The sequence below is a fragment of the Meleagris gallopavo genome, chromosome 1 (assembly GCF_905368555.1).
Source record: "Meleagris gallopavo chromosome 1, MGAL_WU_HG_1.1, whole genome shotgun sequence".
Classification (NCBI taxonomy): domain Eukaryota; kingdom Metazoa; phylum Chordata; class Aves; order Galliformes; family Phasianidae; genus Meleagris; species Meleagris gallopavo.
Window position 1 is genome coordinate 185,427,352 of NC_139404.1, and position 15,492 is coordinate 185,442,843.

A 15,492-nucleotide genomic window follows, 5' to 3' on the forward strand; every position below is an offset into this window, starting at 1 on the left:
TTACCTCCCATTGTAATCAAATGAGTTCTAAGAAATAGAGCAAATGGAGCCTGGAGAAAGCTTAAGCTAATCTGCTACAGAGATGTACATGCAAGTGATCTGGATTGATTTCTGGGCTCCATTTGTTATACTGATTGGAAGATCTATTCTGAGAATAAAGAAAAGTTTGACTGTCATGCTTATGTGCCCAACTGACTCCTACATGGCACGTCTAAGGGATGCATAGTCAGCTAGCCTACAGAGCAAGACAGTTCCTGTGACTGGATGGTGTAGGCAGATTGGGTGAGGATTTACCTATTCTGGAATGTCTTCTGTGAGTATTCCCAAAGTATTCTTAGATTGTTGCCTTGTTTCAAACCTATGACTATGAGTATGTTCTCATTGTATCCTCATTTTCAGGGTAGCCAGACACTTCTCAGCAATATATAAAATGATATGATTAATTTGTCATATATTATTGGTTTGTTCTTTTATCTTTACTAGAAAGAAGAGAAGAATCTTTTGGGGAAATTATCCTTAAAGACTTTCCTTCATCTTGTATTTCTTGCAACGTGACTTTCAGATATTTTAGTGGCTTAAGGGTTGCTGCATATCTACTTTAATTTATCTATATTAATAGCAGCAACAAAAAGTATTTTATGTAAAGCGAAAGTGTAATGTACCAGGAGGTACAAAATCCACAAAGCATTTTGAACCAAATACTCAATTGATCCTAATTTGTTGTTAACAGAGTTAATAGAAGCTGAGAATAAGGCCTTTGTGCTGTTGCTAGAATTATCCAAGGGTTTATCTCTGGAAGGATGAAAAGGTGAAAATTCCAGACATCAGTCTTTAGCAGAGAGAGGAGCCCTCAAGCAGCTCACCTTGAGATCAACAGCAAAAAACAGTTGAGAGAATAGGAGCAGTGCAATTACCTATAAAAACTCTCAATGATTTTTAGCATCTAGCATATTGTAAAAGCCAGAAGTAAAAGTTACCTCTGTTTTGGGGGTGGAAAATTGGGGCAGAGATTGCTGTATGCCCATGTGAGTAGTCTAAATACCATGTTGCTCAGCATGTCAGCCACTTCCATGTGGCTCATCCTTTTGCTAAAGATGTGTATCTCCTGCTTACTGATGTCCACAGTGAGATTTCATGGATACAAATGTTGTACTAAATAAATATACAAGAATATATCATAGAGTCCTTATGCAGAACTCATCATTTCTGGGAAATGACCTTGCACATGTGAGAACACTTGTATTTCCTTGGCATCTTCAGAAATGGAAATCATTGCAGCTGCCATTGGAGGCAGCTTTGTCATCCCAGTTTGCCACTCAGATAGCATGTTTGTAATAGTTTGAACGAGTTACAGATCACTGGAGGAAATGCTCATGTTTGCAATTCAGCTATTTGTGTCGTAGGAAAAACTTTGAATCCCTTTTTGGGATGGCCAGAGAAGCTGTGTGAGCAGCTGGCAGGCATACATATGAGGTTGGTTGGAAAAATACTGTACGGGCTGTGATTTCCAGCTAAATCTATCAGGCACCATAATGTTTATGGAGCAGGGAATTCACATAATGCTCAGGATCTCTGTCACTTTGCAAGTATGCAATGACCAACAACAAAGGCACACACAAGTTATAGGGATGATTGGGCAATAGATACAGCCTGAAACATGGGTGTAGACAATCAGGCAATTGTCAGGTGATTCTCCAAGGGTCAGACATGAGATTTAGGGTGAGTAAGTTTAACTTCCAACCTGTACATCACTCACGGGAACAAGTGGGAAGCATGTTACCAACTGTTGGTAGGGAAGGATGCCAGTAGCTGGTCAGAGGCCATTTAAGTTAGGAATGTTGCGAATGTCTCCTACTTCTCTCTGTTCTTGTGAATTAGACTGTCACTTTTGCTGCTGCTGTGCATGTGTGTGTATTCTTACTGTGTACTTAAGTCTTTTCAACATGCCCAAGCACTTGTCAGACATTGTGCCAATTTCTCACTAGACACCATCCTATCCATCTTTTACTGTCATCAAATTCAGATTGGAGGCAAGGAATACTCCTGGGGAGTTTTATTACTATTATTATCATTTCTTCCCCTCTTTCAGTGATTCATGACTGTATTGAGATATCCTAGAGTGTCTTAGATTTCCATTTCTTTCTTTATGGTTTCTAGCTGAAGCTGCAAAATTCTCACTTGATTATATTACATGTTTAATTTTGGACTGAAATAAGGAAGAAGCCCAAAAATAATTTGCAAGATAAGATAGTTCTGCATGATTGATCCAATGAACCTTTCTATTTTTTTTCCTTTTTACCTTTTGACAATTTGATATTCAAAGAAGTAGTCGTGTTCACAAATTATGCCTTCGCATGTAAACTTGATACACATCACATAATGGGAACATTACTGCAGGTTTTTTTTGGCAACTTAAGACATTTCTGCTGCAGTTTGCCTTAAAAGCTGACTGTAAGAAGAATGACTGAAAACAACCTGGATGGGAAGGAACTGGAAATGTGCATATTTAATTTTTCTTCAAGGCTCCCACAGCATCTCTACTTTTCAAGCAGTATTAAACTTGAAGCTGTTCAGTGTAGAAGTGCCAAGTGAGATAGAAAAGTTAATCCTTGCCTCTAGTGACAGAAGGCTCTATAGTTAAAAAGGTTCAATCTCACTGAAAGTTCTGAAAGCGAGTGGTATAAAATCATTGAATCATAAAATAGCTTTGATTGGAAAGGACCTTAAAGAACATCTGGTTCCAACTCCACTGCTTTAGGAAGGGTTTCCACCCCCAACATTAAACTGTACAGGACCCCATCTGTCCTGGCCTTGAAAGCTTCCAGGGGTGGGGCATCCACAATTCCTGAACAACCTGTTCAGTGCCTTGCAACTCTCTGAATGAAGAATTTCTGCCTAACATCTAACTTAAATCTCCCCTCTCATAGAATGAAGCTACCCCCCCTTGTCCTATCCCTATCAGACCATGTGAAATGTCACTCTCCCTCCTGTTTATAAGCTCCCTTCAAGTACTGGACAGCCACAATTAGGTCTTACCAGTACAACACCTTGGTCTTGGCACTGTAGAACCTCATTTTGTACTTGTGGGCACACCCTTTGAGCCTATTCTGATGCATCTGAATGGCATCCCATTCTTCCACTGTGTAAATGCTGTATTCAGCTTAGTGTCATCAGCAAACTTGTTCAGGGTGCACTCAGTCACACTGTGCTGGCTTTTGAGCACCCGTCCCAAGATGGACTGCTAAGGGATACCACTAGTTACCAGACTTCATAAATCTCTTGGCTACGGCCATCCAACCATTTATTCACCTGCAAAATAATCCAGTCTTCAAATCAGAGATAAGGATGTGATGCAGGACCCTATCAAAGGCTTTGCACAAGTCCAGGTGGACGTCACTTGCCATTCCTTTTTATAGTGATGGCATCACTCCATCATAGGTGGCCACCAGATTGGTCAGGCATGATCTGACCATGATGAAATCATGCTGGTTGTCTCAGATCATTTGCTTGTCTCACATGTGCTTTAACATAGCTTACAGGAGGGTCTTTTCCATGATCTTCCCAGTCACAAGCACGAGGCTCACCGGTCTGTAGATCCCCGGGTCTTCCTTTCTTTCTGTCTTAAAAATGGGAGTGATCACCTGACAGCCGTGACTTCTCAAATACAGAAGATGAGCATTGTGACAGCTTTCCAAAATTCTCTCCAAATTAAGAGAAGTTGCTTGGTTTGAACTGTTACTTCAGCATCTTTGTTATTTTTCTTTTCCTGTAGGGGAGTGCTCAAGTACCAGACCAACTTAGAGGAACACCCACCTGGTTGCTTTAATCCTAACAAAACGCTCCTAGGGAATATGACAGTGCCGAAGTCTTTTGAAGAGCTGTTTCCTGACTATACTACTGAGCCTTTCCCAGAGGACTTAACATTTCCAGAACCCCTTGTACAAAATAACTTTATGAGAATTTGTTCCAAGGAACCCAAGTTTCAGTCGCACTTCCCAGAGGTCTGTATGATCCGACATTTCAGGTATTACAAGCCATGCCAAGTCTTTCAGTCAGCCATAACCACTAATTATTGCTTTTCCAGACCAGATGTTTTAATAATGGAAAATATTATTAAAACCTTTTTCAGGCATTCAGAGATCTGGTGGGGAAAAAAACAATCTGTATTAAATCTTGTATGGCATTAAAATGTGGTGCACCGAATAGGGTGGAAAAATATGAAGAGATTGACTGTAATGTTTTTTTTTTTGTACAACATGATAAAAGGTGTATTGGTCTTGCTACAAATGTGACTTTAAATTGCAGCATAGTAGTTCAGAGCAAACATTTGTATAACATTCATATGACCCTTTTCTATGAGTTGTTTGGCATTAATTAATTGAAATAATCAGATTCCATTTGTTCTCTCTTTTTAACCATGTGGCTGCAAGTCCTAATAGCATTTCTGGGATGTGGTTGTATGTGGTTTGGCTTTATGTAGTCTCTTGTTTGCTGAGAATACTACTATATGTGGAATTGGTAAATGAATATGATGATAGTGAGGACAGACAAGCCTTTGTTTTCCTTTATTTCCTCTTGTTTTTTTATGCTTTGTGCAGGATCTTTGTCTTCATCCAGATTTGCTCATTTCTTTACAGAAAAGATGAGCAGAGCTATGTGAGCAAGTAGCCTGAGGAGGCTTGGGAATACTGCATTCTCAAGTCTAAGGCCTACCATAACAGACCTTACAAGAGCTTCTCCTTATCATTACTACTGTTTTCTTGTATGCTCTTTTTGCCCAGAGAGGTGGTCGATGTCCTGTCACTGGAGACATCCAGGGTGAGGCTGGATGGGGCTCTGAGCACCTGATCCAGCTGCAGGTGTCCTGGGGCAGGGCAGTTGGACTAGATGGCCTTTAATGGTCCCTTCCAACTTAAACCATTCTATGATTCTGCTAGCTGCAGAGGTAACACATTTTACCACTGAGCATGTATTCATAATAAGCAGCAGTCAGTACTACACAGAAGCCTTCCAATAAAGTCCTTTGGATTTGTATTTTGTTAACTCTTGCTAACTGCTGGGATGGGATTTTGCTACAAATGTGTTCATCTGAGCTGGTCACTCAATGGGCACTTCCAGGAAACCATTATGCATCTTCCACAAGGACAACTGTGCTTTAACTTTCCATTTCTTTCACTTTTCTGTACTCTTTTCTACAAATTCTATAGCACAAGGATTGCTTGTTCTTTTTAACTTTTTACATGTACTTGAGATAATTAAAAGAAGGTAATTGTCTTATAGTACTGCAACTCAGACAGTGTTCTTCCTTGGAAGTTAATCAGTTCTATAGTGTTTTGGTCTGTTAGATTTTGAAATGGTCTGTGTACTTTGTGATTCACTTCTGAAAACAGCTGCAATCCAACTGCATAGCACTAGAGTAACATGGTGACAAATGAGATCAATAGCATTTTATTCCTGATTAGTTTTATGATTGAAATCATTTGTGCTTGTGGATGCTGCTGCCAGTTAATCTGACTGAGTTCCCATGATGTGCTTGGATTTCTGTGTATGGAAAGAAGTGGAGATGACTTGTGGTCAAACACTGTTCTGCAATAAATGAGAAATGAGATCCTGCAGGCGCTCATGTAATTTTGAAATTAGAAAATGTAAAATGAAATGGCTTAGAATGAGATGAAATTAAATGTCCACTGTTCTCCCGTAGACTTGGTTTTGGATTTCTGGACCTCTGTGCTTGTACTGTGTAGAAAGACTGTACCGCTACATCCGCAGCAACAAGCCAGTCACAATAACATCAGTGATAAGCCATCCCTCCAATGTCCTGGAAGTAAGGATGATCAAAGATGACTTCCGAGCAAGGCCTGGTCAGGTCAGTTAATGTGCCCCTAAAACAAGTCGCTGTTGTTCATGTAGCATCTTCTGTAGGGATGACTTTCCCTTTCTGTGTACTAATCCATCACTGAATGTTTTGGACATACATTTTCTTTCTTTTATTTTTTTCTTTTTGATTTTCAGTATGTTATTCTACACTGTCCGAGAGTGTCTGGACTGGAAAGCCATCCATTCACCCTTACAATGGTAAGAAATAAGAGCTTTTCTCTGTATATTCCCATTTATTTGTATTTGGTAAACAAATGGTCTTTATTGCCTTCAAAGTGGAAAGTCCTTGAGGAGAGCTTATTTTTAATTAATGAGGATATCAATGAATATGAAATGGCTTCATTATTATGCATGATAGTACTCAATACATATTCAATTTTCCCCACTGTTGAGAAAATAATAAGGGGAACTTTTTTCATATTATTCCATAAGTGAAAAACATAATAAATAAGTAGAAAATGTGGTTTTTAATCATTCTATTTCATAAGTGAGGTTTTACCATCTGTTTGTAGACCTTAATACACAATGAACATGAACTCAAATGAATTTCTGGTGGATTTTTTGCTGTTAATCAAAATGAACAGAAATTCTTCAACTGCCTTCTCCAAACAGAGTTAGAAAAGCATCAAGGTTTGGTTTATTGTTGTTTTTTTTTTCTAAAATAGTTTCCCTCATTAGTTTTTTCTAAAATGTTTCTACTGTAGTCTTCCACTTCATTACAGTAAAAAACACATCAGTGACTTATTTATATATGAGTAAGGGTGTAGGTCTACAGGGGTGACATCTTGGTGAGGGTCTGTTACAGACTACCTAATCAGGATGAAGAGAAGGACCAGGCATTCTATGAGCAGCTTGCAGAAGTTGTGCAATCACCAGCACTCATTCTCATGGGTGAAGTCTTCCCTGATAAGTGTTGGAAATATAATACAGTGCAAGGGAAGAAGTCCAAGAGGTTTCTAGAGTATATGGAAGATAGCTTCCTTATGCAGATGGTATGAGAGCCTAGCAGGGTGGTGCCCTGCTAGACTTGCTCTTCACTAACAGAGAAGGACTAGTGGAGATGTGAAGGCTGGAGATTGTCTTGGGCAGAGCGACCACGAAACTGTAGAATTCTCTATTCTTGGAGATGTCAGAAGCAAAGCTGCTATCTTGAACTTCCAGAGGGTGGACTCTGACCTGTTCAGGATGCTTGTTGCAGGGGTCCCTTGGGAGTCGCTCCTTAAGGGTAAAGGGGTCCAGAAGGACTGGACACTCCTTAAAGGCACAAGAATAGGCTGTTCCTGAATGCCATAAAGTGAGATGTAGGGGAAGAAGATCGGTGTGGATGAGCTGGGAACTGTTGTTGAGACTCTGGAAGAAAAAGAGATTCTGTGTCCTCTGAAAGAAGGGGCAGGCTACTTGGAGAGACTACAAGGAGATTGCTAAGGTATGCAGGGAGGAAGTTAGGAAGGCAAAAGCCCAACTTGAAATCAGAATGGCCAGTGCAGTAAAACAGAACAAGAAATCCTTTTACAAATACATCAATGGTAAGAGAAGAACTAAGGAGAATTTCCATCCTTTACTTGATGCAGCGGGGAATGTGACCACTGAGGATAAGGAGAAGGCTGAGGTCCTCACCACCTTCTTTACATCTGCTCTTAATAGGCAGATCAGTTATCCTCAGGGCAGTGATTCAGGTGGAGACAGAGAGTTCCTTCTCTATCTGGACGGTCACAAGTCTATGGGACCGGATGGGCTCCATCCCAGAATGCTGAGGGAGCTGGCAGAGGTGATTGCTGAGCTGCTTTCCGCCATCCTGGTTATCTGGAGAGGTCCCAGAGGATTGGAGGCTTGCTGATGTGACTCCCATCTACAAGAAGGACCGTTAGAAGGATCTGGGGAACTGCAGGCCTGTCAGCCTGACCTCGCTACCAGGAAAGAAATGGAGCAAATCATCTTGGGTGAGATCACACATGTGCATGGCATCCAGGTGAAAGGCAGGTCAAGCTTGACCAACCTCATCTCCTTCTACAACTGGATGACCAGCCTGGTAGACGAGGGAAAGGCTGTTGATGTAGTCTACCTAGACTTTAGCAAAGCCTTTGACACGGTCTCTCACAGTATTCTCCTGGGGAAACTGTCTGCCTGTGGCCTGGATGGGTGTATCCTTCTTTGGGTGAGGAACTGACTAGAGAGCCGTCCCCAGTGGGTGGTAGTTAGTGAAGTTAAGTCCAGCTGGTGACCCATTACAAGTGGTGTTCCCCAGGGGTCGGTACTGGGGCCCATCTTGTTTAATATCTTTATTGATGACCTGGATGAAGGGATTCAGTGTACCCTTGGTAAGTTTGCAGATGACACTAAGCTGGGAGGTGATGTGGATCTGCCTGAGGGCAGGGAAGCCCTTCAGAGGGATCCAGATAAACTAATTGCTGGGCTGAGGTGAATGGGATGAGGTTCAGCAAGGCCAAGTGCCGGGTCTTGCACTTTGGCCACAACAACCCCATGCAGTGTTATAGGCTTGGGGACAAGTGGCTGGATGACTGTGAAGAGGAAAGGGACCTGGGGGTGTTGGTTGATGCTCAGCTGAACATGAACCGACAGTGTGCCCGGGTGGCCAAGAAGGCCAACGGCATCCTGGCCTGCATTAGAAATAGTGTGGCCAGCAGGAACAGGGAGGTCATCATCCCCTGTACTCAGCACTGGTGAGGCTGCACCTTGAATACTGTGTTCAGTTTTGGGCCCCTCACTAGAAGGAAGACATTGAGGCCCTGGAATGTGTCCAGGGAAGGGGAATGAAACTGGTGAGGGGTCTGGAGCACAAATCTTATGAGGAGCAGGTGAGGAAATTGTGATTGTTTAGTCTGGAAAAGAGGAGGCTCAGGGGAGACCTCATTGCACTCTACAACTTCCTGAAGGGAGGTTGTGATGAGGAGGGGTTTGGCCTCTACTCCCAGGCAACAAACAGGACCCGAGGAAATGGCCACAAGTTGTACCAGAGGAGGTTTAGATTAGACATAAGAAAGAACTTTTTCTCTCAGAGTGGTCAGGCACAGGAATGGCTGCCCAGGGAGGTGGTGAAGTCGCCGTCCCTGGCAATGTTCAAAAGGCATATGGATGAGGAGCTATGAGATATGGTTTAGTTTGTGGTAGCAGTGGTAATGGGAGAATGGTTGGACTGCATGATCTTGTAGGTCCTTTCCAACCTTGTGATTCTTTGATTCTATGATTCTATGAGTGAAGTCGTAGAACACTGGGATTATTATTTACTCAGATCAATTTATCTAGAATGGGGCTTTGGGTTCCGAAGGAGATGGATTGGAATAAGATGAAATGGTACATTAATATATCCAAAGTTCTTGAGGAGTGAGCAGTGCAGACTCCTTGGAGATGCTACAGCAGAGTCTGAGTTGGAATGTTAGCAGCAGTTTCCCTTTCAGTGGCAATATACAGCTAGGTCCCGTCCACTTCCAGTTCTTTGGTTTTGTGGTGGTTTTGTTTTGATTGATCTGAGTGCCAGGCAGGCAAGCTAATACTGTCACAGTTCAATCTACAGTATTAGCTTTCCACTAAAATAAACTTTTTGTTGTAAACCTTGTAGTGAATTTCCTAGAGAAAGCTGCCTCTGTATAGCTTGATGAAGCAATATTGGCATTTGCAAAGCCTAACATTTGCAAAGTGCTTTTAGCTAGCTGCATTAACAGTAGAAAGCGAAGCCGTGTGTTATTTATGTTATTAACTCCAGTAAGCCATTTTAAGGCACTCTCTAGAGCACCTAAACATAACTAGATATGTAGTGCTAAAAATGATATACACTGCAGTACTGATGGAATGGTAGCTAGATTGTGCAGAATTACTTAGTTCCTATTTATTTATATTTATGATTGATTTAGCAATCAGAAGATGAATTCGAAGCACTCAGCATAAACCTCACATTGCTCTTTACACTCATTTGACAGTGGCATAGCTATATTTATTAAATAAGCTTAATTAAATTACACCTGCTCTGTACCAGCGGATGTCCCTTGTATAAATGTTAATCTCAAAATATCTTGTTCTTATTTTCAGTCTGTTCATTACAGTGGAATTTAAAATAATAGTAATATTTTGATCATTAATAATAGTTACACAGTTTGGAAAATACAAGTCTCTCAAAGGTATACTCTCCTTGTATTAGGACACTGATTTGTGTGGTACTAGCTGACAGAAATAATGTCATCAAAAAATGTTAGACCTTGTTCAGTAGTTTTTCTCTGGCAAAACTTCTTGTTTTTCAGAGTTATTTTTCAGAAAAAAAAGACTGCTGACATGGAACAATGTGATTAGATCATGGGTTAAGTAGGGTGTTTTATTAAAGTTGGATTCTTTGCATGAGTTGAGGATTTCATCTGTCACTTAGAATGGCATACTATAATATTGCTCGCTATTAAAAAAAATGATTTTTGAATGAAAGCTTCTAAATTTAGGAGCTATGGAAAGCATCACTCTTGTTCTGAATCTTTTATTAAATATAAATAAGTAATTTATATTCAGTTATTGTACCTTTTATTTCAGTTAAGTACACAATTCTACTTGATAAATTGCAGGTGGTGTAATTTTTACACGTATATTAGATGTGTAACGTTAGAACTGGCCATTTCCACTGCATTTCCACAGTATATTACACACACACACATATGTATAATGCATATATGTAATACCAGACCTGGCAATTTCTATTTATGCTGAATGCTTTATACTTTAAAGTATAAGTGATATCCTTCAGCTAACTGTTGGAAGATTGTATATGTATTTTAATTATTTTAAGATAAGAAATTTTAAGATAGGAATTTACTACTAGGTTTCTAACTTTCATTTTTTTTATTGCTATAGATGTACAGATCCTCAACTATGCTAGAGAAAAAATGTCTGTTTTACAGCATCATGAGGATTTAAAATGTCTGGGTTTGTGAGTGTGAGTCTTCTTGCCCAGTGTAAGCAGGGGACAGTCATTTCCATGTCTTTTTAGGTCATAGAACATGTCTTGTGCTGCAGTACTGCTTAGAAAGCATTTTTTGATCTAATATGATTCCAGACATGGGGTTGTGTGCTTATGGAGTGTGTATGCAATGTCTTAACAAGGTTTTTTTTTCTGCTTTCATCTGACCTACTTGTTTTTACTTAGCAAGTTGGAAAACTATTACTGCTCCTTTTTTTTTTTTTTTTCAGTGATGGTGGTCCCAGGATTACTCTTCTTAGCTAGTACAGGAATATGGGGCTAAAAGCCATAATGAGAGCTTTTGGGTGCTGAATTGCAATGCAGCATTGCCTGCAGCGGGTCTGGGGGAAGGTTGCAGCTTTCTCCCTCGTACCGTTGTACTGTTTGGGTGCTCAAAAGAGAAATGAGCAGTTCAGGCTTAGCACTTCACTCAGCCAAGACTAAGTAGAAACAGAAAGGAAGGGGTGATTCGGCCTGAAGGAGTCATGCTGATGTTTTACTAGTCCCTTCCCTTTGAGAGGTTATGTAATATTTACAGTTCAGCTCACTCTCTTACATAATGCCAGAGTGGAGGAAAACTCTGGGAGACTGCACAAAAGGGCCTGAGCCCATTCCTATTGTGTTCTTGTAAAGCTCCCATGTATTTCAGTCTGAGCCAGAGGGAGCTATGAATTTTAACTGAGTGAACATAAAGATGTAGGCATTGTTCAGAAATGTGTGCAGTGGTGTTTGTTTTCTTTTCCCTTTTGTCAGCTGAAAGCATTCCTCCCAGTGATGGTGGAAGGAATGAGCAGAAGTAATTGGTGTAGAATGCACACAGGAATTTGGAGGAGCAAAACTCATGTTACTCTGAACTCAAAGCTGCTAGTCTGGCTTCCTTTCTACCAAGTGATTTGGTTCTGCTGTCAAAGACTTCATGTGACAGAATCATACAATGGTTGGGAGGGACCTCTGGGTCCATCTGCTCCAACCCCCACTCCAGTAGGGACACCCAGAGCAGGGTGCCCAGGGCCATATCTAGGTGGCTTTAGAAGATCTCCAAGGAGGAGACCCCACAGCCTCTGGAGGCAACTTATACCAGAACCATCAGCCGCACAGCACAGAAGTGCTTCCTGGTGTTAAGAAGGAACCTCCTGTGTTCCAACCTGTGCCCACTGCCTCTTGTCCTGGCACTGGGCACCACTGACAAGAGCCTGGCTCCATCCAATTTTCATCCTGTTTTCAGGTATTTCTGGACATGGATGAGATTCCCCTGAGCCTCCTCTTCGCCAGGCTGAGCAATCCCAATTCTCTCATCCCCTCCTCACAGGAAAGGTGCATGTTTTGGTGATCCTTTGTTGGACTAACCATGATGACTATGTTGAGAAATAATGTTTTGTAGCTGAAAATTGGCTGTATGAAATAGCGTTTTTGTGCTCTTCAGATCTGTTGTAGTTTACATGGAAATAAATAGGAGCATTACTTTTGGAGCAACCTTTGTAAAATATGAGTTTCAGGAAATTCTCCCTTTTCTTTTGAACATGTAGTGTTCAATTTCTCTAACTTCATTATGGTTTCGCTTAATTATAACCTGTATGAAGAGAACGAGAACTAAGGCTTGCAACTTCTTGTAGCATTAGTTTTCTTTCCACTCCCATCTTAGACCTTCCACTTTGAATTGAGATCCTTGTCTTTCCAGAACCTTAATCATATTCCTGATTATTTGCAGTAGCAAAAAAACGTGATATCAACCTTTTATAACTGCATTTATCCTTTTCTTTTTTGCTAATAAGTAATTTAAGAAGTAGATTCTCATTTGAAATATATACTTGTGTCTCTAGAAAATAAGGTGACGTGCTTGTATGTTTCTGGAATTGTTTCTTTAATTGGCACAGAAGGCTGGCAGTAAGTCCTGTGGAAATAGCTTTGTGTTTTGTAGATGTTAAGTCAGACGATGTGCTGGATACATTCATGTGGTCTCTGCTGCAAAGTCAGCGCAAGCCACAAACTCTTACAAGCCTCTGTTTTGGCAGCTTAGCTATTGATTCTGGTGTCTACTCCCAGCATCTCATATAACAAGAATCTTATTTTATCAGTGTTGATTTCTTGTGACAAAAGAAGGTAGAAAACAATTACATCAGTTCAGATAGAACTCAGATTGTGACAGACCATGAAGTAAGGGCATGACCAGGAACTGAATTCTTGGGGGTGGCTGACATCTGAGATTCGGTGAAAGCTAAAGCTTCCGCTCTGCAAAAATCCCTTGGCAGGTTCTTCCATGCCCACCGCTCTCTGGTGCAGACCCTTTCCCTCACCCCCAGCTACCCCTCCCCTGTCACAGCTCCATGCTGTTCCCTCGGCCCTGTCGCTGTCACACAGAGCAGAGCTCAGCGCTGCCCTCCGCTCCCTGTGAGGAGCAGCAGCCACCATCAGGCCTCCCCTCAGCCTGCTCTGCTCTGGGCTGAGCACACCACGGACCTCAGCTGCTCCTCACACACTTTGTCCTCCAGACCCTTCACCATCTTTGTAGCCCTCCTTTGGACACTCTTATAGTTTTGTTTTGTTATATTGTGGTGCCCAGACCTTCACCCAGTGCTGGAGTTGAGGCCGCACAGTGCAGAGCAGAGGGACGATCCCTTCACTCTCCCAGTGGCAGTGCTGGCCCCAGTGCAGCCCAGGACATGTTGGCCCTTTTAGTTCCAGAGCACAGTGCTATCAACTTGCTGTCAGCCAGAATGTCCATGGGGTTCTTCAGCCTCTTGTCCCCAGTCTACATCCAGGGTTATCCCATTCCAGGTTCAGATTCCAGCATAAAATTTAAATCTATATTATTGAGGAAGAAAACTAGTTTGATTTGTATCCAAATCAAAATTGTAAAGTAATGAAATTAGTGAACCCTAGGCAGAGAAACTCCTAAATCCATTAATCATCTCAGAGTAAATAGGACAAAGGAGGTGTACGTGTTCAGGACAAATTATCTTACTCTACCTACGTATCTCCAAGCTATTGCTTATTTGCATGTTTTCTACCTTTTAAGGTTTTGTTTTGTTTTTTCCTCTTTAGATTGACTTTTCCTTCTTTCCTTCCAGTCTGTTTTGATCCAGATACTAAGTGGATAAGCGTGATGGGATTGCAAGGTGATGGCTGTGATCTGTGCATTTACAGTTTGGGGCCTGATGCCTTGTCAGGAAGGTCTCAGCCAATAATATACAAGTATAAACAATGGTGTCATAATGAATAACATATTTGCTATTATAAGAGAAAACCAGGGTTTTGCAGAGCCAAGTTTGTCTCTATCCCTGGATAATCCAGAGTTCATCAGTGAGGGCACTGACAGTTTATGGAGCTGATGAAGAAATACATACTCTGTAACAAAAACCCAAGAAATAAACACTACTACAGGAAGGGCTCTGAGGCACAAATCTTAAATACTTCATAAAAAAAAAAATTAAGTACTTCATAAAAAAGAATTTGTTGGAAGTTTGCCAGAGTAAAAAGGATGTAAGGACATGAAGAGCTAAGTTCATATTGACAGATAAATACAATAAAAACGTTCTAGCATGATGACATTCTAGTAAGCTTTGTTAAATACCTCATGCAAATGGTTATGAAACTTGGCTTTATAAGATGATTCACAGAGCATTTAGGGAAATGCAGATATTATGAAGTATCTTGCTGGCAAACTGAAGAGCATGTCTGCTCTTCATAGAAGGAGAGTCTAGCAGCTGTTCAGCAAAGAATTTAAGTAAAACAAAAATAGAATAGTTTAATCTTTCAGATGCCTTCAGAGTACTTCCTTAGATGTGTTTATCTGGTCTGGTTTTGCATTGGGCTCGATAGTTCTGGGGTCTGCATAAAAACCATAAGTAAACCTCCATTTTCATTTAAACTTACAGATCTTTTTCTTTTGGATAAAGGGATCAGAGAAGTTGCTACATTCAGGTTCACTAAATCCTATGTTCTCCTTCTGTAGATATTTTGAACAGAAGGTGTTACACTCAGACATATTTTTTTCTGATATTATAAAAGTAAATTTACAGTATATAATAAATCTTCACTCACTTGAGCTGAGAAGAATTTTTTCTCCCATCAAAAGCAGTGTTTCTAGGTTAGGTTAGAGAAAAGTCTAGGAAGTGAAGGAGAAAATTTAAGATGGAAAAAAAGGCGTAACTTAGTAAATTAGTACAATTAATACATGAAGGCAGTATTAAAAAAACAGAGCATTTTCTCTTGCTGTCTTAAAAATAAGTAAGTACTTAGGGATGATGGAGAAGGAACCTGATGTGCCATTTTGTTTCCTTGGCCATGCATTTGTCAACTCAAGGCAGTGCTGCTTGACCATGGGTTTATATTCCCACAGAGGACTCAAAGAACATCTTGGACTGAAATACAGTTCTGCTGCCATTTGCTCGGTCAAGGACAAATGTTTGCAACCTGAGCATCCCATAAAGTTGTGGTTTGTTTTTCCTATTAGGTAGCAACATGAAATGCATAATATGGGCCGAATGTAAAGAGTTTATATGTTTTGAGAAATGAAATGTATCTACTGGGAATGAAAGTGTAGCCTGCAGGTTTTCTGCCTTGGTTAAGCTACAGAGACAAAAAAAACTCACTAGTCTATGTAAGTGTGGAGTATTAGTGCATCTATACTAGCAACGTTTTATGGGTGAGACTACTACAGA

General features: G+C 40.8%; 1 protein-coding gene across 4 annotated transcripts in view; it reads left to right on the forward strand.

Moving 5' to 3' along the window:
* Window positions 1-15,492, forward strand: part of NOX4 (NADPH oxidase 4) — a 173,710-nt gene that overhangs the window by 25,282 nt on the left and 132,936 nt on the right. For all 4 annotated transcript variants that reach the window (XR_014881130.1, XR_014881131.1, XM_085216403.1 and 1 more), the window contains exons 9-11: window positions 3,773-4,001; window positions 5,702-5,866; window positions 6,013-6,075. Coding sequence is in view for 2 of the 4 variants with exons in the window: in XM_085216403.1 (XP_085072529.1) it covers window positions 3,773-4,001; window positions 5,702-5,866; window positions 6,013-6,075 (457 nt within the window). In the remaining 2 variants the exon portion in view is untranslated. The remainder of the gene's footprint in view (window positions 1-3,772; window positions 4,002-5,701; window positions 5,867-6,012; window positions 6,076-15,492) is intronic.